This window comes from Festucalex cinctus, chromosome 3 (genome assembly GCF_051991245.1).
Source record: "Festucalex cinctus isolate MCC-2025b chromosome 3, RoL_Fcin_1.0, whole genome shotgun sequence".
NCBI classification, from domain to species: Eukaryota; Metazoa; Chordata; class Actinopteri; order Syngnathiformes; family Syngnathidae; genus Festucalex; species Festucalex cinctus.
In genome coordinates, this window is record NC_135413.1 from 9,712,326 (window position 1) to 9,735,498 (window position 23,173).

At 43.2% G+C, this 23,173-nt stretch overlaps 1 protein-coding gene across 7 annotated transcripts in view; it reads right to left on the minus strand.

Annotated features, from left to right (window-relative positions):
• Window positions 1–18,038, minus strand: part of pclob (piccolo presynaptic cytomatrix protein b) — a 67,810-nt gene extending 49,772 nt beyond the window's left edge. For 6 of the 7 annotated variants that reach the window (XR_013282761.1, XM_077515718.1, XM_077515716.1 and 3 more), the window contains exons 1-7: window positions 17,903–18,038; window positions 13,858–15,034; window positions 12,597–13,265; window positions 3,480–4,253; window positions 2,603–3,409; window positions 1,017–1,925; window positions 107–949 (exon numbers count right to left, since the gene is read on the minus strand). Coding sequence is in view for 6 of the 7 variants with exons in the window: in XM_077515718.1 (XP_077371844.1) it covers window positions 107–949; window positions 1,017–1,925; window positions 2,603–3,409; window positions 3,480–4,253; window positions 12,597–13,265; window positions 13,858–14,799 (4,944 nt within the window). In the remaining variant the exon portion in view is untranslated. The remainder of the gene's footprint in view (window positions 1–106; window positions 950–1,016; window positions 1,926–2,602; window positions 3,410–3,479; window positions 4,254–12,596; window positions 13,266–13,857; window positions 15,035–17,902) is intronic. The other variant, XM_077515719.1, reaches the window with a different exon arrangement.
• Between the last annotated feature and the right edge of the window lie 5,135 nt (window positions 18,039–23,173).

The following is a 23,173-nucleotide window of genomic DNA, read 5'->3' on the forward strand; positions in this document are numbered from 1 at the left end:
AGCATACAAATTAAGGCATGCATCATATTCCAAGGATCTTTAGAAGAGAAATCATATTTGCATCACTTAAAAATATATACATATGTATCAATGTATATAGTTTTACCTTTGTTTCATTTGGCATGGGGTTAAACCCACACTGATTACATACAGTGTTTTTGCATTCAGTGCAGGTTTTGGAGTTGGCATGGTGAAGCTCAACTTTACAGAGTAGACATGTGGAGGCTGGTTTGACAGCTGACTTAGTTGCTTCTACAGCCTTTTGAGGTTTTGGTGGTGTGTCATCTCCTCGAGTTGGACCTGATGGAGGTACTGTTACCAGCTGAGATGACTCTGATGACTTCTTCTGTGGCTCCAGCTTTTGAGAATTATCAGATTTAAGCTCTTTCGCAGGGGACTTTTTGGGAGAAGCTGGTGGAGTGGTCTTGGGCTGTTCCTGAACAGCTGATGATATTAATGTAGATGCCGAGCTGAAGATCGAGGAGCCAAAACCAAACATCTTTCCTGACACTGAATCGGCTGGCTTGTCTGCATGCGACTTGGATTTTGTAGCACTCAAGCCAAAAAATCCTCCAGTCTCTTGCTGCTTTGCTGCAGTGGCATTGCTCTGTCTGTGCCCTGGTTGGCTTGTCTGATCTGATGGTTTCTCAGGAACAGGTTTATCATTTTTCTGTTGTGTTTCAGAATCGGGTGCTGGGCTATCCAACTTCGCTGGTGTAGAGGAAGGTTCAGGTTTGTTTGACTTAACTGAAGCTGTTGATAACTTTTGCTGTGGGGTGTCAGCAACATTGGGATTTGCCTTTATTTGAGATGTAATCGGTTTGGAGGTGTCTGTTGGCTTGATCACAGTTGGAATGTGTTGTAACGTGTCTTGTTTTTGTGAAGTTGGCTCCTCAGATGCTTCGACTGCTCTTTTCATCTGACATGTAAGACACAACCATTCCTTTTTCTGAAATAAAAGAAAAAATGGTCAAACAAATACAAATGCATACATCATTTACAGAGTATACAGTTACCTTTCCAATGGGCAATGGGGTAAAACCACATTTGTCACAGACAATGGTCTTACATTCAGAGCAACTACTGTAATTTGGAGGTTCCTTAGAGCCGATGTTTAATTTGACATTACATAGAGGACAGTTTTCCTGGTGTACATTGGAATGGGCGTGGGAAACCATGGCCGCCTTTGTTGGCAGTGATGAAACTTTATCCTGCTTATTCTGATTTGATTCTTCGTGTTTCTTGACCTCCTGAGTGAGATTTTCAGGTCCTTTCGGTGGTGCTTTGCTGGGAGAAGCTGTTGGTGTAGTTTTGGGGGAAACCTTGGGCCCAGATGCCGCCTTTGGAGAGACCTGCACTGGGGCAGACATCTTGCGAGAGCTTGGTGGTGTCGTGCGTGACTCTTCCTGAACAGCTGATGATATCAAAGTGGATGCCGAGCTGAAAATGGAAGAGCCAAAACCAAACATCTTCCCTGTAATTGATTCAGTTGTTTTGGATGAATCGGAAGTGGTTTTAGGGCCATTCGCACCAGACTGGTTGGATGACTCTTTCTGGGCGTCTGAAGTGACTTTGTTCTGTTTTGGTCTGGAATGAGTGGTCTGGTCCGATGGTTTCGGAGATCCATACTTCGTTTGAGATTCCTGGTCAGAAACTGGGGTACTGTGTTTGTTCTGATCTGTCTCTTTAGCAGTTATGGACGGGATCTTCTGTGGCGTACTTGGTGCAGAACCCTCCTTCTTATCAGGTGCTGCAGTTGGCATTTTTGGAAGTACATCAGATTTCAATACATCTTTCTTGGTTGTTTCAACTTCATTTGTCTTCTGAGGAGGTGGTTTATTTGCTGTATTGGGGGTGTTTATTGGAGGTTCAGATGCATTCAAAGCTCTTTGCATCTGACAGTTCAAACATAGCCATTCTTTTACCTAAAAAAAGAAAGATAACATCAAAAATAAGAATATTTAAATTAAGTGCATATTGTTGTCGAACAAATGATAAGCAGAAATTATCCGACCATCCGTTTTTTATAGCCCTTGCCGTCATTTTAGGTCACAGGTAATTAGAGACTATCCAAGCTCACTTCAGACTCAACTCAACTCAACTCAACTCAACTCAACTTTATTTATAAAGCGCTCTAAGAACAGGCGTTGCTGTATACTGACGAGAGACACCTAGAACTGATTGCCTCTTAATTATAGGGTACATACTGTTACAGACAGACAAACATTCACAGTTACTGTATATTCACACCTATGGGAAATTTAGACCTGGAATGGGCAACTTAAATGATGGAGAGGGCCACAAGTTTTCATCACACTTCTAACCAGATGTATGATAAAAATGTCATTTTGAATATGGACAATATACTTGCCCCCACGCAAAGATTGAAAATGTGTGTATAGTTGATGGTCATTAAATGCATTAGGAAAATTGGGCAAAACAAAAAATAGTTGTTGTTTTTTTTTTTTTTGTAAACATAAAAAGTTCTTAAAAAAAAAAAAAAGTGTTGAACCGCGAGTATACCATTATAGTACAGAAAACATGGCTAATCACATCCCCCAACATTTTTATATTAGACTAAATGATACGGTAAACAAATTACCTTTGACAGATTTGGCACTGGACTAAATCCACACTGGTTACAAACAGTGTTTTTGCATTCCGTGCAATTGCTGTAGTTGGGAGGATCCTTTGAGCCAAAATTAAGTTCTCCCTTACACAGAGGGCAAGTAGATGGGCCTTTTTTTGATGATGCCTGGGAGATGGCGGCTTCCTTTAAATGATCTGATGGAGGTTTGGATGGTAACAATGTAGACTTGGACTCTTGTTTCTTCTCTGATTCTTTCTCCTGAACAAGAGGTGATTTGGTCACCTTTGCGGCAGGCATCTTTGGGGACAGTGGGGGTGTCGTTCTGGGCTCCTCCTGGCCTGCTGAGCTGATTAAAGTGGATGCCGAGCTTAAAATAGAGGAGCCAAAGCTAAACATTTTACCACCTATTGAGTCAGTGGGCTTGACTGCATCAGACTGTATTTTAGGACCGTGGGACTCTTCTTGTGCCTTTGAAGCAGTCTGTTTTTGCCCAGATATAATTGTTGCTTCTGAGGGTTTTTGAGGTACTTTCTTCTGGTCTTCTGTTAGAGCTTTTGGATCTGAAACTGAAGTGAGAGTTTTTTGGTTTGCAACATCCATCTTTGCAGATTCATTCGCAGGTGCCTCCTTCACTTTTGACTCAGCAGGTATTGGGTCATCTTTTGCTTGAGATTTATGCTGTGTTTCCGTCTTTGTGGTAGTCGCAAACGCAGGAGCTTTGTTTGGCGAGGCTTGTGGTTTCATCATGGGCATTCCCGGAGGCTGTGACGCTCCGAGGGCTCGTTGCATCTGACAGTTGAGGCATAACCACTCCTTCACCTAGAAATAAGAACATACAGTGTTTGGTCAAAATCACAAAAGCACAAATACATTAAATAAACCATTTTACCTCCTTCACATTTGGCACAGGGCTAAATCCACATTGATTGCAGACAGTGTTTTTACACTCTGTACAGGTGTTGTAGTTGGGGGGATCTTTAGAACCAACATTGAGTTGTGATTTACAGAAAGGACAGGATGACTGTAAAGGTTTGGAAACAACTAGGGGAGCGGATTCTTTCTTTGATGACTCTGATGAAAGTTTGTCGCCCTTTGGCTGCTGGCTTTCTTCTGTTTTCTTTACTGGTTGTTGTTTATTAACAGATGTGGAATCTTTTGAAGTAGGCATCTTGGGAGAAGCCGGTGCTGGTGTCGGTTTTGGTCCTTCTTGCACAGCAGAGGACATCAAAGTGGATGCAGAGCTGAATATGGAGGAACCAAATCCGAACATCTTCCCTGTCACTGACTCAGCAGGCTTAGTAGCATCAGGCTGCTTTTTAGGACTGCCGAAACCAAAGAAACCACCTGACTCTTGCTGTGGAGCATCAGCGGCATTGCCCTGCTTTTGTAACGGCTCTGTTTTTTTCTGCAGATCTGCCTTCACACTGTCCTGCTGTGCTTTCTGAGCAGGAGCGGAGCTGGCCTGTCTTTTACTGTCTTGTGCTCTAACAGCTTCAGCCTTGGATGACTGTGCTCCTGCTGAGCCTGGCGCAGGAGTCGTTTGCGGTACATGCTGTCCCGGTGTCCTTTTCAATGGGGAAGTGGCCAATGGGTTGTCATTGGGAGGTTCGATTCCTCTTGTCGCGCGTTTCACTTGGCAGTTCAAACAAAGCCACTCCTTGCCCTTAAACGGATACAGCAGATAAAGGTTATTTTTTCTTTTAAGCCACATTTCACCAAACAGTTCAGTTAAATTCATTTATATTCATATACTCATTAGGGTGAGCTAGTCTCTCACTTTCAAGACACACGTCCACACGTAGCCGGGTATTTAAAAAACAAATATCCGCCCCTAGTGTAGAAAAAAATCCTTCCACACTGCCTCGTTTGTTTAAAAAAAAAAAAAAAATGCCACAAAAAGGGAGAAGTGCGTTTTTAAGCTCATGTACATGCATACCAATCCTCTAGGTGGCAGTCGTTAGACAATTACAGTCAAACCTCGGTTTTCGTACATAATCCATTCCAGAAGGCTGTTCAAAAAGCAATTTGTTCGAAACCTGAAACAATTTTTCCCATTATAATTAATGTAAATAATTTTAATCCGTGCCAAGTCTAAAAAAACTTTTTCCAATTTTTTTTTTAAATTATTTTACACCATAAACTGCACTGTATACTGTTTACCATAAATAGAAAAGGGTACAAATAGACACTGTTTTATTTAGTTATTCATTTATCTAAAATGATGAAAAAAACAAAAACAAAATGCAAACATTTCTTTTTTAAATTCAATAGTTCTGTGCACTACTTTGCTCTTTTCTTCACCAGCTTTACCACTTGCACTTGCTTTCTTTGGACCCATGATTAGGGGCTAATACACGATGCAAAACTAAAAAAAAAAAAAAAGATTTGCGTAAATAACAATGAACAGGTCTGCTCCAAACGAACTTTGAACACGAATGTGCTATGGAGGAAGCATCCTGGGCATTCGAGTTAGCTCGGCTCCCGAGTGAGTCGCGTTCAGGTACGCTCGGCTTTTTTCAGTTTGGTTGAGAGCCGAATTTTTGGACGAGTTCTGAGACATAAAATTCTCGAATTTTCTGGTTGAAAACCGATTTGGTTGAGAACAGAAGCGTTCAAAAACCGCGGTTTGACTCTACTGCTCGTCTCTTGACGTCACTTCCACAATATGTCACACAAGCACGGACTGTCAACACACATAAGACTTTATTATATATAAAAATAAAAAAAATTAAAAAAATTAAACACTCAAATAGTGGTTACATCATAAAGGAGCGTAGAGGATAAATACAAAATAAATACAAATACAATACAATACAAAATTAAAAAACAAAAAACAAAAAAACTTCACTTGTCTTTTAACAACTTTATTCAAGTAACTTACAATAACAAAACACATTGTGGAAGATTTTAGGACCTAGGGGAGATCACTGAGGTCTACTGTCCTGACACGTTCTCCTTCCACTGCTCATCAAATCACTCGCGCACATTGCAAAAATGTTAAAAAAAACAAAACAAAACAAAAAAAACATCAAAACATTTGGTTTGGTGTCCCTTGTGTCTGGAGCTAATGGCACAGAAAAGGAAGCTATAAGAAGTTAAAATCACCTGGCAGTGGACAACAGACACAGGAGCACTCTCTGATGCATTATCAATACCCCGCCCCTACCCCCCGCTAAGTGTGGAGCTACAAACGGGCTCCCAGGGGCTACGCTGCGGCCTGCCCGAAGAGGTGCTCTGTGCCCGGCATGCCCCCGCTAAGTCTGGAGCTCCCGGTGCTCTACTGGGTGCTATGGACCCCGCTTGTCCCACAATGCCTTCTGGAATAGAAACAAAGGACTTCGACAACTCTGCTCATTCACCCAGTACTTCAATCTCGTCCAACGTAAAACTGTGGGATTTTGAGTCTGACACTGAGCAGGGAAGCAGCACACCCGCTGTAAACAATGGCGAGAGTTGTTCGAGGTACGTGTATATAAATGACGTGTATAGAGCGATGCTGTAAAACTCCGTTCACGACTGTTACACGCGAACGAGTCGCAAATATTCACTTTGGCTGGAATTTTTGGAAACCTTGTTTTTAATGAAAAAAATCCCCGGGGACGTGTAGCCAACAGGGCAAAACACAGAAAAATATCTCCCGTTTACAAAAACCCTGGCTACGTGTAGACAGGGCCCAAGACAAACAACCATTTACGCCAATGAAATGATCATGCATGTTCTTCGAAAAAAGGAGGGAAGACTACCCGGAGAAAACACGCTCTAGGAGCATAGGCAAACTCCATACAGGAGTGCCTCAAGCCCCAAACCTCTGGACTGGATGGCAGACTTGCTGATCTCTACTTAAGGTCAACATGAAAAATGGCTTCCAAATGCCATTTTTGTTTTTGTTCCATTCCCTTAATTCCATAGTAACTAGAGCTGTCAAACGATTATATGTTTTAATCATATCAATCACATCTTAGAATTTTGATTCATCATGATTAATAATCACTTAATCAAAACTGCTTTTTATCAACAGTTTTTGCCCGCCAAATTTGAAGGGCAACTGCTGCATGTTAAATCTTTTTACATTTAATGTTATGAGGATGTCTTCCATATTTTTGATCCACCGCACGTCCTCCTATTTTTCTAAGTTAAGTACTTGCACAGTTTAAAATGAAAAAAAGACACCAATGTTTTTGACGAGAACAAATGTTCTGAATGTCATACGCAAACGTTTATTAAATGATTTACTTTAATGCATGTACCGTATTTTCCGCACTATAAGGCGCACCTAAAAGCCTTCAATTTTTTCAAAAGCAGCTGACCATGCGCCTGATAATCCAGTGCGCCTTATATATGGATCAATATTGAGCCGCAACAGGTCTCGCTGTCGAGACGCTATCGGTGACCCTGCACGATCGGTGACGCGCATGCGCAGAAGATCCCGCCATCTTTGATCGCTAGCTAATACTAATACTTTACCTGAGAGAAAATAATAAAACAGCTGTTTATTCATTTTGGGAGTGAATGGAGTTGTCAGAAAGCTGGTTTGTAATCTATTAATAAAGTTTGACTGACCTATCTGACTGTTTTGTTGACGTTCCCTTTAGCGCAGCACCATCTAATGGATGCATAACGTAACCACAGCCTTATATATGGAAAAAGTTTTAAAATATGTCATTCATTGAAGGTGCGCCTTATAATGCGGTGCGCCTTATAGTGCGGAAAATGCGGTAGTTATGTTTATTGCTCAAACACAACCTGCGCTACCTTTAACGTAACCATCCGTTGTCAATATAGAGGATCATCTGCGTTCAAAATTAAGAGTGTGATTAATCCATGTTAATACATGATTAATGTGACATATTTTTTTGTGATGAATCAATAAGTTAACCCTTTAACTTTGACAGAAGTAATAGTAACATACACATATCTAGTACCATAATAAAATGGACTATGTTCTCTGTTGACCAATCGACCAACAGAGTAATGAAGCAAAGCATTCTACAGGGACATGTACCAAAACAAAGGGGTACTGAAAAGTTGGATATGTTGGGAACTTTTACATTATGGAAACACAGCAGACTGAATTGAACCAACAATAAAAACGAAAAAAGAGGCAGTACAACGGAGGGGAAGACATCTAATTCCAAACAAAACACATTTTAGTCAAGGAACACAATGGGTAGGTGTCTCATTTGCAAGACAATAAACACATTTAATTTGATTTGGGGAGATGCATTTTAGGGAAGAACGAGAGTCAATTACTGGATATGTAATGTATTTTTTTTGTAGAAAGCAGTTTTATAGCTCGAGCTGACTGCACATCATTGTTACAGGGTAAAGCAGCAGCCTTGGGGTGTCGTTGGCAAGCTTGTCCTTACGAACTGCACATTGTGCATTGAATTACAGAGTCGAGTGTCAGGTCCTTTGTGCTTCAGACTGCCAGTAAGATGCCTTATCCATTTACTTCAGTATATGCTCGCTTTCCTCCGTAGTACAAGCCTGCGAGGTGTTGGATGTGTATTTTTAACATGGAACAAGCATCTGATGTCTGCTTTTAAGAGATGTTAGAGAAGTCGAATTGAAATTAAATGTTAGTCATCGATGATACCGCAGAATAATAAGGATGTGTTTGGTGAGGAATCCCCTTAAGCAAAGTCGGATTAAAGGGACGCGCAATTGTTAAGTTCACTGCAAACATTCAGATCCAGTCAGCAACTGTAACCAAGGCCAGATTTTGCCTACTCGCTCAGAAAAACAAAGCAATTTGAATTCTATCAGTGACGTGAAATTAGGTCTGGGAAGAATTCTGTACTCAAGTAACAGTTTTCATTTTTATTACTGACAGATCACCAAGATCACCAATGCATAAAACAGTTTGCTTTGAAATAAAGTAAAATGTATCTTCAATTTATAATTGCAGTATTTATTTAATTAGAATTATTTAATAAATAAAAAATTTAAAAAAAATTATTTTAGGATTATTTTGTAATTAAATTAAATAAATTACAGTCTAAATTTGGTAAATTATTATTTTTTCCCCACAAACCTGTATACGTTTTTTTTTTTTGGTCTATTTATTTATTTATTTATTTAGTTAGTTAGTTATTTGTTTGTTTTACCAATTTTGACCAATTTAAAATGATAAAAATGGCTTGTTCTCTTTAATGATGTAATGTTAAAGAGATACAAGATTATTACTCATTTTCAAGTACTGGCTTAGGCATTGTGTATAAAGAATAAAAGTGCAAATATCAATGACATCTTATTCACTGAATTTTATTTAAAACCGATTAAGTATCAAAATAAGAACATACCGTGTGCAACACCATTATCCTGGTCACATGATCGTGATGACGTATCCGGTGCGTAAAATGAAAGTCGGCTTCGGTCATTTCAATGGGATTTTGCTGACGTATCCCCAATACTGGACCAATTCTGTTCAGAGTAAAATCCTCAGCACATCCAGTCTCATGTCGTTCCGAGTGGGGGTGGGGCGGTGGGGGGTGGTCTCCTAATGTGGGCTAAAGCGTGCTTAGCACACAACATGTTATATGGCCTGGCAGAGTAAAAGTCACCCGGATGTTTACTGTCCAGGTTAGGCACCATCCACAATTTACATTTCCAGAGTTAACAATGTCAATGGTGACTTCACTGATAATTTGAGCCTCTGTAACATGCAACTTGGAGACACTCCCCAACTTCGACTCGCTGTTAGTTTATGTTAGGCGATTATGATTTTATAGTACTTTTTTAGGATCTTTTTGCACTAGGTACGTGATCACTGACGTATTGCGTGCTGTAAACAGGCATAAAATCACATGGCTTCGAATGACTACTAAAAGGCGGCTAAAATAGCCTCCCCAAAAAACTTGCAAATTTGTTTCCAGGCCAGAGAATCGAAATACAATTTGAGAGGAAAAACTGTTTTTTTGTGCAAAATAATGTCAGAACTACACTGAGGTTATTTTCAATTTCCTGTACTGGTGTAAAGCAATGGAATAAACCGGAGTCTGGAGTAACTAGTAGAGGGACGTTTGCTGTCTTTAAGAAAAAGTACAAAGAACTGATACTTAATGACTACATCAAGGATAATTTATGAGTCACGACAATGATGACCCGTTGTATGCGAGGCCAACACTTGTGTGTTTAACCCCTGACATGTAAATAAGTTGTTGTTCCAGGAATGAAACATGGCTGAATGTAAGATATATTACTATGGAACAAGGACAGAAAGTCGTTCGGAAAGAGACATGACACTTGTGAACAGGAGCTGTTCTGATTGCTGGAAAACTGACAATTAGCTATATTAAGAAATTTGCACAACAATTATGGAATTGATGACCTGGTCCTTAAGTCCTCTTGACAGGATTTTCTCAACAAGGAGAACTGATTCTGGTGAATGCTCATGCCCAGGTGGAATTTTTATGTCTGGATATGCGCAGGATAGCTGAGGACAGTGGTAACCGCTGTGCCTGGCCCCGCTCAAAGTCGAAGATGTGGAAGACATTATCGATGCTGTGGTGGTCGGGATGATTCTGCTGGGGTTCGGAGCTTTCTTGCATCATCGGATGCAGAAGAAAATGGCGGAAGAAGGCAGTAGAAATGTCCACTGTTGCTGTGAGCACAATCACTGGAGTGCAAGCCTGTCTGTTCAAGGCCTGTGATGACATGTCACGGGTGAGAAATGACCTAGCAGCATCCAACGTCGCCACTGCTAGAACGAGAATGGACATCGCCACAAAGCTGTGCGATCTGGAGAGGATTGCATGATGTGAGGCAGTGGTGAACAGAAATCAAGATGGAGACGACACCAACTGAAAGTGGGGCTTGGTGTGGGCTCGCAGGCATCCTCGGTATTCAGTGCAACTCGACTGAACTGAACAGTAAGGGATCAAATCAACTTTCGATTAACAAATACCACTGGACATGGGAAGATGAACTGATGGAAACGTGTGCAGACAGACACGCTTTATTGGGAATGAATGACAACGATGTTCCGCAGTGTATTTAATAACAATGTATGAATCAAGATCTTGATAATTACGCGTCTTAAATGTATTCTGGGGACGGGGATTAATAAGCTTCTGCTTCGTCCCGTCATCCCTTTTTCTTTTCGGATAATGAGTTGTGTTGTAAGCTGTTGTGTTGGAAACTGTTACAATGACATGTCCAAAAGGAAAAATGAATTAATAAAACAAACAAAGACACTCACAAGGAATTATTTCATCCAATGGAGGCCATAAAGGGGGAATTATGCCCTATAGCAAAGAACCACTTCTTCAAAAGTAGTACAGCTAGGGTGGACTCGCCAAAGATTTGACTCCAGCCAAAAGTGAAGGTGAAACTGTAGCCAAAGATTATGCCGATTTTAGCCACCCCATGGCGAGTAGGAGTTAGTCCACAAACTGCATATTCCAGGGTGACGTACGTGGGACTCGAGTTACCATTTAGCCTACATCGTCACCTTGGAAAACATAATTTGTAGATGGCCCCTAACCTGGACAGTAAACATCCGGCCAACATTTACTCGGTCGCCACCCAGCCAACACATTCAGTTGGGCATCACTTGGTCAAGTTGGGCTTTGGATGGGCATGGGCTTTGAGTGAGCTTCGTTGTTGGGCCCCACTTGGGCTAAGTATGGGCAATAAGTGGGCTCTGGCTGGGCTTCACTCCAAAATATTCAAATGTTGCACAATAACAGCATGCACGATAGAGCTTACTACCTGGCCTATATTTCTTTACAATTAAGTGAGATTTTCTTTTTTGGGGAAAAAAAAATCCACACGCACAAAAAAAAAGACTATATTTCAACTTAATATTGACACCTTAAAATCATTGTGTACGTCATTTTTTAAAGATTTTCCTGGAAACTTAAAAAAAATGGAACCATTTGCATCACAAGGAGATGATTTAGGCAAAAAAATAATTTTTGCAAAAAAAATGACAGGCGATTATTTTAAGACGGTGACGATATGTATTATTTGGACTATTAATGAGCCATTTCATACACATTTGTTAGCACAAGATTAATATTCAAACCTAGAAGGAAGCACTGCACATTATTCCAAAAATATATGGGAAAACCCCTCCCCCTTTGATCCAACTGCAAACTAGCAATAGTTTGCCACCTCAACAAGTAGGCCTACTTCAGGTTCTAGGTTCATTTGAGTTGGAAAATGAATAATTCTGTTCGACAGAAATGGAACCCGGACCATTTGTTGATCTTTGGCGTTCAATAATAATAATAAAAAGGCAATTGATCGTATTATTGGTCTCCTTGTTATTAAAGCTTGTGTGAAAGGAGCCCTTATGGGTACAATCAGGAACAGCTTAATCAGCCCAGTGGGTCCCAGATGGGAGAAAGCTAGGTTGCCCATGTGAGTCCACCTTGAGCCCATTTGGGCTTGCCCACATGGGGCCAACATGAAATCCCTGGCCAAAATTAACTGAGACCCAGCTGGGCAACCGAGAGGACGAGATGGGACCCATTCACCAGCCCATATCCAACCCACATGGGCCCCACATGGGTGTGTTGACATGGCAACTATTGTTGTTCTGAGGGTGCTTCGTCTACAATTAGGTGACGCCACCCCCAAAAGGAAGGACATGAAACCTGACATGCTAAGGTTTACGTCAAAAAGAACTGGCACAGTCTTTGGCATTAGAAGGCAGCATTTTTCTAGGCCATGACGTCAGGAATCTCACATTCAAATGAACGAGCTTCATTTTTGGCTGTTTACACACCGGATACGTCATCGCGATCACATGACTGGATAATGGCGCTGCCCAGGGTGTGTTATTATTTTGATACTGAATCGGCTTTAAAGAAATCAGGGAATAAGATGCCATAGATATGTGCACTTTGATTCTTTATAAACACTGCCTAGCCGAATACTGGAAAATGAGTTTTCAGTGGTGAATACCTTGCTTTAAGAAAACATCCGGTGTGAATTGGCAGTATATACAGTTCCCACCTTTTCCCTATTTTATATAATACAGTACATGAATCAATCTTACCTCCTTAACATTTGGCATTGGGTTAAATCCACATTGGTTGCAGACAGTGCTTCTGCATTCAGTGCAGCTGCTGTAGTTGGGAGGGTCCTTGGAGCCCACGTTGAGCACCATCTTACAAAGAGGACAAGAAGATTGGCCTTTTTTAGGAAGGTGCCCGGGTGACTGCGAAGAATCCGATGGAGAACGTCCTCCAGGAGGAACTCTGGCCTGCTCCGGTTGTCGTTTCTTCTCCTGGACGGCAGCAGGTTTGGTCTGTACTTTGGGAGAAACCGGCGGTGTGGTTTTGGGCTCGTCCTGAACCGCCGAAGTTATCAGTGTCGATGCAGAGCTGAAAATGGAAGAACCAAATCCAAACATTTTCCCGGTCACTGTCTCCTCGGGCTTTGCTGTTTTAGAAGCACGAGAGCCAAACAAGCCCCCGGACTCCTGTTGATTGGCTGCTGCCGGACCGCTTTTCTCTGGGTGCTGTTTCAGGGAGTCTGTCCCGACATGCTTGGGACTTGCTTGGCCTTTCGGAGCTTCATTTTTGGCTGTTGATATATTTTGTGTCCTGGTGGTTGAACCTGACGCAGCAGGCGATGGCATTTTGGAGGGGGATGGCGTTGGCTTTTTCATCGGCGGTCCTTCAGCTCTCTTTATCTGGCAGGTGAGACAAAGCCACTCGGATGCCTGGAGAAAAAAATAATAAATAAATACAAACATGTGTTTCCAAGTAAATTCTAAATTGGGCCATAGATATCAGCAGAGGTAGAAAATGTACCCACACTGATAACATAGTTTAAAAAGTGAGGGATACTATACATAATACCTGCACCTGCTTTGAACCTTTTATTATGATGTGTTATGATGTATGTATTATGTAGAGCTGCAATGATGAATGACGGAATGCCCAGATCTGTTACTGATCCGGTTATTGATGAATACATAGATGAACTAAAACCCACTTCTGCCAGTGCTTAATAAATCCATCAAATTTTAATTTTTTAGGCGTCTGTCATTGACGGATTGACGGATCTTCCGTCAATATTGACGGAATGCCAACCTCTAGTAACATGTGACTTTAGTGTTAAATCAATCTTAATGTCTATAGCAGTGATTTCCATACAGGGGTGCCGTGAAATTGTCCACTTTCACCTAATTGGTCTGAAAACTTTCAATAAAAGTCAGTAAAGGTTGGGAAACGCTGGTCTAGTATACCCCTTTCCATTTTCTGCAAAGGAATTAAGTGTACTTGTGTGAGTAAAAACTAGAAAATACTTACATCAGCATCAGGAGGGCTGAAGCCACACAGGTTGCACACTTGGGTTTTGCATTGCGTGCATGTTTTATGGTTTGGTGTTTCCTTGGTGTGCATATTGAGTTTGGTCGTGTTGCAAACAGGACAAACTGAAGACCCTCGCATGAGGTCCGGCGTGGCAGGTCCTTTTGGGCCTCGCGGCTGGGCTGCCTGCGGTGTGCCCGCCTTGGACGAGACCTGTTGTGGGGTGGCTTTGGGTGTCCTCTGTTGTTGCGGAGACGGTTTAGGTGGCCCAGAGTCTTGGTGGGATGGTTTCTGTTGTTGCGGGGATGGTTTCGGGGAGCCATGCAGATGCGGAGAAGTTTTAGGTGGTCCTTGTTGCGAGGATGGTTTCGGGGACCCCTGCTGTTGTGGAGCAGGTTTAGATGGTCCTGTTTGTTGCTGGGATAGTTTAGGGGATCCTTGCTGTTGTGGGGATGGTTTAGGGGACCCCTGCTGTTGCAGAGGTTTAGGCGGCCCTGGTTGTTGCTGGGAAGGTTTAGGGGACCCCTGTTGTTGCTGTCCAACCTTGGCTGTTCCTTGCTGGGACTCTTGCATTTTGGTCCCTGCTCGAGCCGCATCTCCATGAGCCTGTGGTGGACCTCCAGGCTTGGATACATCTTGTGGCTGCAAGCCTTTCGGTTGACCTTCAGTCTGTTTCAGGGGTCCCGCTTGTCCATTGCCGTGCAGCTGTGGCATCCCCTGCTTTGCAGGGGGCTGGCTCCTCTGCACAGGAGCACCCTGGTTGGGTTTTGGGGGTCCTTTCTGTTGTGCCTGGCCTTTCCCTTGGTCCACACCTGGATGCTGCTCTCCACTTTTCTGGTTCTTATCCCCATCCACATCATCTCCAAACAGACCAAATTTGTTGACAGCAGAGGACACTGCACTGAGCGGGTTGGTCCCACTGAGGAATTTGGAAGAAAACATATTGGGATCTTCCTCCTCCTCGTCTTCCTCCTCTTCCGTGTAAGAGCTGGAATCTACAGAAGCGTCTGAATCAGAGCAGGAGCCGCTGCCTGTTCCCTCTCCTGGCGCTCCGGCCGAGGCCTGGGGGGGAGCTGGAGTGGGCGCTGAGGAGAGAGCATCGACGGCCCCGCTGCTGCTGCTGCTGCTGCTACTGCTCTCTGGACTCTCCTCTGGCTCAGCATCTACATGAGACTTCCTGGAGAGGTGGGAGCGGGAGATGGAGGAGCGGGGGAGGTCAGGGTTGACAAGGAACAAGATAAGATGGAGGGATAATGGAAAGGAAGCAAAATAACATCATTTTGTTTTCTGTTTTGATTCATTTGACTGCATGTTGAGCAATTGAAAACATGAATTTTTAATACAATGAACATCCACTGGATTTGTTACGATTTCCTACAGAAATTGTATCACACTCAAGGCCCATGGTCCCATCATCAAAAATTTGCGCCAGCTTCAGGCTAGTAGTTCACCTACCCCCTACTGTAGCGAATAAGGTTTAGGTAGCCCTTAGAGTTGTTACTGGAATGGAAGAAGGATTAAGAATGTTACGTAACAAGAAAATCTAAAAGGCGGTCTAGAATGATTTTATTTATTTATTTATTTATTTATTTACTTATTTTTACCTTCTTACCATAATTTAATGTACAGTAGTTCTATTCTAGTTAAAGGGGAGTTCAAGTCAAAAAATTTCTTTAGAATTGTCATGCTTTGTCTTGTGTTGATTTGGTTTTGCTTAGATTTGCGTTTTGTCATGTTTTCCTTGTGTCCCTCTTATCCATGTGTCTCGTTACATTATTGTGTCCACCTGTGCTCATGAACTCGGTCCCTTGTGTTCACCAATCAACTCCCTCAGCCGCTTCTTCTCCAGGTGTTTCTCATTGTCTCGTTAACTGCTTGTATTTAGGTTTCTCTCTGTCCTTATGGGGTATATGCCATGGAAGAGGCGGGACTTCTGACTTCCGTGATTTTGCACATGAGCTTTGATTCCGGTCCGGGTTGCAAACGCGCAACCGATGGGCACAAAGTCGGAAGTATTGAGAGGCAGCCCACACGTCGCAAACCAAAGCTGATGTGCAAAAAACAGTCCTGCATCTTCCATGGCATATACCCCATTGGTTCATTGTTTGCATTACATTTCTCTATCCAAGTCGTGTCTTCCTAGTGTTGGTTTGTTACTTTGTGCATGCTTTTTGCATTAAAATTATTTTGATTCTGCATTTCTTCAACCTTGCCATAAGGAAACATGTTGAAAACATGGATTTTTAAGTACTGTATTAAGTATTGCATTTGTGGAAGATGAATTAAGCATCAAATCCACCAGTTTTAATCAATATCTGGTAGCGCTCAGCTTGCCAATGTCACATAAACAAACCCCAAAAAACAGGTGAGCTGTGATTGGTCATTACCTGTAGGCACAATAATTGCATAAAAAAGCGAATTAGCGCTTTTCAGCAAATCTGATTTGTGACAAATATGCGGAGGCTCACGATATGATTCACTCTGACCGTTTTGAACTCAATGTTGCTCAAATTTGCCGTTTGGAAATTCAGACTGCACCATAAACGGTGCGCTGGTGCGCGCACTAGATGCTCCAATAGTGCGACAGTGCATCGGGCAGTAGAAGATGCAAATGGTACTAGCAAGGTGAAAGGGTCATAGCCTGATGAGGGATATAAACGTTGACATCTCCTTAGTAACTTTTTTTTTCTGAAGTTTGCGGTTTACGGCAGGCAGGCCTGGGGCTTTTCTGAAGGTGGTGGTTGTTAAACTGGCTCACGTTGACTGTGGGCTAGCGAGTTGATTAAAAACGAGTTGAGTTGTAAATAAATCACAATTAGCTAGTAGTCTTGCTAACACAACACACTGATGTGTTTGGAAATTAACGGGAGCGGAGCGCATTTTGCCTCTTCAAACATGCACTCTGATTGTAGTCCACGTACTTCAGAGCGTATTTCTTAATGCGTCTTTCGTGTAAAAAAAAATGTTATAACCACTGTTCTAGTTGGTTCCAGACTATTCCCATTGTCAGTGTCCAGCGTGGAATATACCAATTACTTATGACGGTGACTAATAAAGATTTTTGATGAACACCATAACCACAGTCACTACAATCTGACTTGTCATTTAACCAGTCACTGTAACAAACACGGCACGACACCCAATCATCCCCAAGTAGAGCCCCCCAAACACACACACACACACACACACACACACACACACACACACACACCTACACACACACACACACACACACACACACACACACACACACACACACACACACACCACACACACACACACACACACAGATTATTACTTGGTGTCCACTCATGCTATTACATAACGTGATTAATTCTGCACACACGCACATACGTATGCGCACACACTCCAGTAATGTCTGATTTGAGCATTTGTATATCACACTGATCCAGTGGAGATCCAGCCTAGTACTGTTGCTTGTGCGTGGAACGGGTCGGAACCACTCCGGTAAGCACCGCATGCCCATTACGAGCCTGACAGATCCAACGGAACAGCGATCCACAATGTGTACAGAGGCACCACAATGAATTTGAAATGACCATTCAAGGTGCACATTTGGAACATCATCTATGCATTCATGATGAGAACATCAAATTGCATTGCAGCACTGGTCCAGTCCACCCTCCTCCCTTCCCTCAACACATGACAGGTAGCAGCCAATCCACAACGTAATAAAAATCACATCACAGACGAACCCCACGACATGTTAAACGCTTGTGGGAGATAGTGAAGCGTGACGGATGCAGAACGGAGTCATCCTCCAGATTTCTGTGCGCATGCCCTTGACCGGAAGCTACACTTCACACTCATTTCGTGTCAAATTGCACGAAATCAGCCGAGCAAACGAGCAGAGGAGGAGGGAAGCCCTGTCATGCCGTGTTGTGTTTAAAAAAACAAAAACAAAGAAAAACACGAAGGAAAAACAGGACCCATGCGTCTCCTCCCACCCCGCAGCATCCTTGCGCGGCCACAATGTCAAATGGCAAGTCGTTCCTCGTTTTGCGGACGACTACCGGGCGAATACCTTCAGTGAAATCGGATCCGTGCGGCCATCCTGCTCCGCGACGCGCTCGTCGTGTGCGTGGATGGAGAGAGGCGGAGGGCACAGGGCAGCGGCTGATGAAGGGAGCGATGATCAGCAACATCCTCCAGAAGAGGAGGGGGCGACGGTGGGGTATCAGTGCGCATGCGTCGCATCTGACAGGTGATCGCGTTGTACGGTCTGGGAAATTAAAGGGGACGTGCGGGGTTTTGGCTCCACGTGACTCACGTGATGAAACAAAAAGCCTGTTGAAATACAGCTTTAACAATGTTTATCATTATTATTATTATTATTATTTTTTTTTTTTATTTATTTATTTATTTTTGTTTAAAAAAATGTGGCGATGATGATGATGACAAGATAATAATGATTAGTAGTAGGAAATGAGTAGTTGTAGTTGCTGTTTTAGTAGTAGTAGTTCTTATCACATGAATCCATACCTTAATTTTATCCATCCATATTCTTGACCGCTTAATCTTCACAAGGATGGGGGTGCTGGAGCCTATCTCAGCTGGCTCGGGGCAGTAGGCAGGGTACACTCTGGACTGGTTGCCAGCCAATCGCAGGGCACACAGAGACGAACAACCATCCACACACACAAGCACACCTCGGGAGAATTCGGTGTGCCCAATTAACCTGCCATGCATGTCTTTGGAATGTGGGAGGAGACCGAAGTGCCCGGAGAAGACCCACGCAGGCGGGGAGAACATGCAAACTCCACCCAGCAAGGCTGGAGCCTGGACTCGAACCCGAGTCCCCAGAACTGGGAGGCGGACGTGCTAACCAGTCAATCACCATGCCACCCCTTAATTTTATCCAATTAACATATTTTGAAAAATGACAAATTGTTGGACTGGTCTAAATATCTATTATGAGTATATACACACATATAATGAATATGCAGTATATCATAAATACATAATAAATATGGTTTAAGATATTGTAGAGAAGCTAGAGGAGTTTGATTTTAAAAGTATAGAACTTTTATTTGACACATGGTGAAGCTGCCTTTAGGCACTATGGTCCTCACCTATGGAATGGCCTGCCGGAGAGCATCAGGTCTGCAGAGAATATTGATGTTTTTAAGAGGAGGCTTAAGACTTATTTTTTTAGTTTGGCATTTGATTGATCTTTTTTTTATTTTATTTTATTTATTTATGTTTATTATTATTATTATTATTTGTTTATTATTATTATTACTTATATTTTTATTTGTTTATCCCCTTTTATTTATTTAACTATTTTAATCTATATTGTCTTGTAGCTTTGTTTATTTATTTATTTATTTTTTCTATTGTGTTTAACTATTTTCTTTTAGTGTTTAAATGTTTTTATTTGGTAGTTATAAAATTTTTAGCTCCAGTGTTTTCTCATGGGGGAGCCTCCACAGTGAGAGGGATGCTTGGTCTTCATCCATCTCACTGTGGATGAACTCCTCCTGGGTGCCTTTCCTTACAGGGTACTTCTGTGCCCCGCCATGTTGTGGTTTTCATGTGTTTGTTGGGTTTTGGGTGTGTCTGTGGGTACGATCATGGGGATGGGGGGGCTTTTTCTTTCTTTTATTTTATTGTATTATGGATGTCCAGCACTTTGAGTTGCATTTTAAATGTATGAAAGGTGCTATATAAATAAAGTTGATTGATTGATTTGACATTCATTATTTTTGAACTATGTTCAATATGTGCTGCACTTTGTTGCCATTATTTTTTTCAGAGGTTTCAGAAATAAATTTGAGTTATGTTATTCATGATTTTCAGTTTTTATTAATTTCATGTATATTTGTTTAATATCAATGTGAATGTATTCTTTACTTTTCCATATCTATTTTACTTTCACTTCTCTCCAATACACGATCTTGTTGATTTGTTTACATTTTTTTAAATTGTTTTTCAAACCCTGTTCTTTGTAGTGATTTTTTTTGCCCATGAAAATACAAAAAATACTATCAGTATGGGTAGTAGTAGTAGTACATTTGCATCCATCCATCCATCCATTTTCTAGATCGCTTATTCCTCACAAGGGTCGCGGGGGGTGCTGGCGCCTATCTCAGCTGACTCTGGGCAGTAGGCGGGGGACACCCTGGACTGGTTGCCAGTCAATCGCAGGGCACACAGAGACGAACAACCATCCACACTCACAAGCACACCTAGGGACAATTTTGGAGCGCCCAATTAACCTGCCACGCATGTCTTTGGAATGTGGGAGGAGACCGGAGTGCCCGGAGAAGACCCACGCGGGCACAGGGAGAACATGCAAACTCCACCCAGGAAGGCCGGAGCCTGGACTCGAACCAGAGTCCTCAGAACTGGGGGGCGGACGTGCTAACCACTCGACCACCGTGCCGCCCTACATTTACATCACTATACTATTTTGACTCACTTGGTAGACTGTACAACTACAACATGATCTCTCTCTCTCTTGCTCTTTTTCTCTCTTACTCGCTATATAGACCAGAGAGAGAGAGAGAGAGAGAGAGAGAGAGAGAGAGAGAGAGAGAGAGAGAGAGAGAAAGAGAGAATCTCTGTAGTGTCATCCATCAAACTGTCCACATCTGATGTTGGAGTATAGCCAACACATTTCCTGAATAATCGCACAAATGTCAACTTTAGATGGATTTGTCATAATGTTAAGTGAGCAGATTTTTGCTTGCTAAGCATTTCCCCGCATCGGGGTACACCAAATAGGACGTGCTGCTTTCCATCAACAAGCTCAAATTCAACCTTCTTTCCAGTCATTTTCTCTCGGGGTGCATTTCAGTCGCTGTTTTTGTTTTTTAATAAGGACACTCGTGTCAGACAGTAAATATCCAGAGGCGCAAAGCACCTCTGTAAGGTCACTGCTCTCCCTTTAGTGGCCTTCGCATTGGCTTTTTTAAAAAATTTTTAGCTGTGATGTGCGCATACAACCTGCTCAATGTCATCGTGGTGTTTCTGAAAAAACTAAATTTGTGTAGAAGAAGAGAATAGGTGAGACTATAGTGATTGTGTAAACTTGTGCTTTTGCTACTTGAAAACAGAAAGGCCAACATGTTGAGCGGCAGACACTCTATCCGAGTATGTAGACAGTATGTGTGTCATGACTTGGGTCATGCAGGAGTAATGTTTGGGTCTTGTCTTATGTCTGGGGTCACGCCTGGGTTAAGTTTGAGTTGAGTTCATGACCTGTTTGGGGTGAGATCAAGTGTCTGTTTTGAACTGATGCAATCGGCTTGTAACTAGGTGATGTCAAGAATCTTCAATCTCTCGATATGGTTGGAAGCCAGTCAGCAGCGATTCAGATAAATCCATGTCAGTCCTGTTTCAGTGACCTATCAGGGTTACCCACATGTCTAGTCACAGCCAGTCAGATCAATTCACTGTCTATTTAAGCTGTCTGAGAAATGTGTATGTTGCCGGATTATTAACCCTGTTCCTGAGTGCTTCTCCGCAGCCCAAGGGGTCTTGGCGTCTCGTGATTCTCGATGCATTATTGTTTTTGTTTAGTCAAGTTATGTGAATAAATAGTTAAAACCTTATATGTGTCTGCGCTTTGGGATCCAACCATTCAGTACACAACAACGTATGGTATAGCAGCGTATGTGTCACAGTATGAAGGTGTTACGATGTTAAAATGTTAATTAAAAAAAAGTGTTACAAATTTAAAAGATGATGCTGTTTTTTTTTTGTTTTTTGTTTTGTTTTTGTTTTTTTAAAGAGCTCAGAATTGTTCATTCGGTAGTCTTACCGATTCAACGTCTTATCATCATTGCTCTTTTTTTTCTTTTTTCTTTTTTTTTTGTGTGTGTGTGTGCGTGCGTTTGCGTGTGTGCGTTTGCGTGCGTTTGCGTGCGTGCGTGCGTGCGTGCAAATACGTATAAATTTATACTCATTAATTCACCTAAAGCCTTATAAATATCCCATTACCCTTCGCCTTAACCAGGTACTTCAGAATCTTGCCAGAGTCGTGAAGTTTAAATGGTCAGGAGACCAGAGAAAAGGTCAGAAAAAAATAAAGAGAAAAGAAAGATAAATCAAAGTGAAATCCAGCACCGACCAAACACTTCCTGCCTTCCCCATGATTACAAAATCAAAGTCTTACGCCAACCCCGGAGGCCTCTAAATTCCAGCAAATTTAGCGAGATCTCAAGAGACCAGAGGAAAAACTAAAGAGAGGAAGGAGGGAAGGATCGATAAGGCAGAGTGAGATCCATAGAAGCCAGTACATCCAATCCATCAAAGTGAAATCCAGCACCAACAAAACCCCTCCTGCGTGGTTACAAAACCAGAGTCTTATGCCAACCCCAGAAACCTCAAACTTCCAATAAATTGAGATCTCAAGTGACCAGAGGAAAAACTAAAGAGAGGAAGGAGGGAAGGATAGATAAAGCAAAGTGAGATCCACAGACCCAGCACCCACTGATTCAAGGGGCTGTGGGAGGGAGAGGCTACTTCTGTTGAGTTTCAGTAGATGCTGGTGCGACGGATCTGGCATGCATAAGGACCACCACCAAAGAAAGAAGCCGTCAACCGCGGTCCAGCAAAGCGAGCACCGCCCCCCCCGAAATCCCCAGGCCGCGGCAGCACCAAGGCCACTCCCAAGCCACCCGAGCGGACACCGGTCGGCGAGCCGACCCAGACGCCCGGAACACCCCCGCCCCAGCCCCGGCCCACATCCCCGAGCCCAAGGCCGCAGAACGAGGCCCAGCGGGCCCCCACAGCGCCCCACCGGTCCCCAGCCCCCATCCCCCCACGACCCCCCCGCACCCCACCCAAACCCGCCACCCGCCACGACCCAGGCCCCACCACCCCCACCACCCCCGGCCCCCAAACCCCCGAACACACCCCGACCCCCAACACCCAACCCCCCACCCACCCATACCTCCACCCCCCCCAAACAATACGACGACCGCCAACCCCCCCGCGAACCCGGCCCCCCGCGAGCCCCCCCCCACCCCCGGAAACCGGCACCGGGTAGCAGCGCAGAGAGGGAAAACGTGCCCACCCCACCTCCAGCCTTGCGAGAGTAGCCCAGCGGCGGGAGGGGGGAAGCGGAGGAGGAAGCACCAGGGGAAAAGGCGGAACACCAGAACACCGAGCCCGGTGGGGAGAGGCCCCGGTCGTCACGCCAGCGTACTAGTGACACCTAACCCTGTTACTGAGTCCGCCAGCTCGCCGACTGGCGAGCTCTACCCTTACAACGTGAATGTGGCCCCCACCCAGTGTATATACAAGTGTGTGCGTGTGGTGCATTAAAATTGGGAGCAGGTGAGTCGGA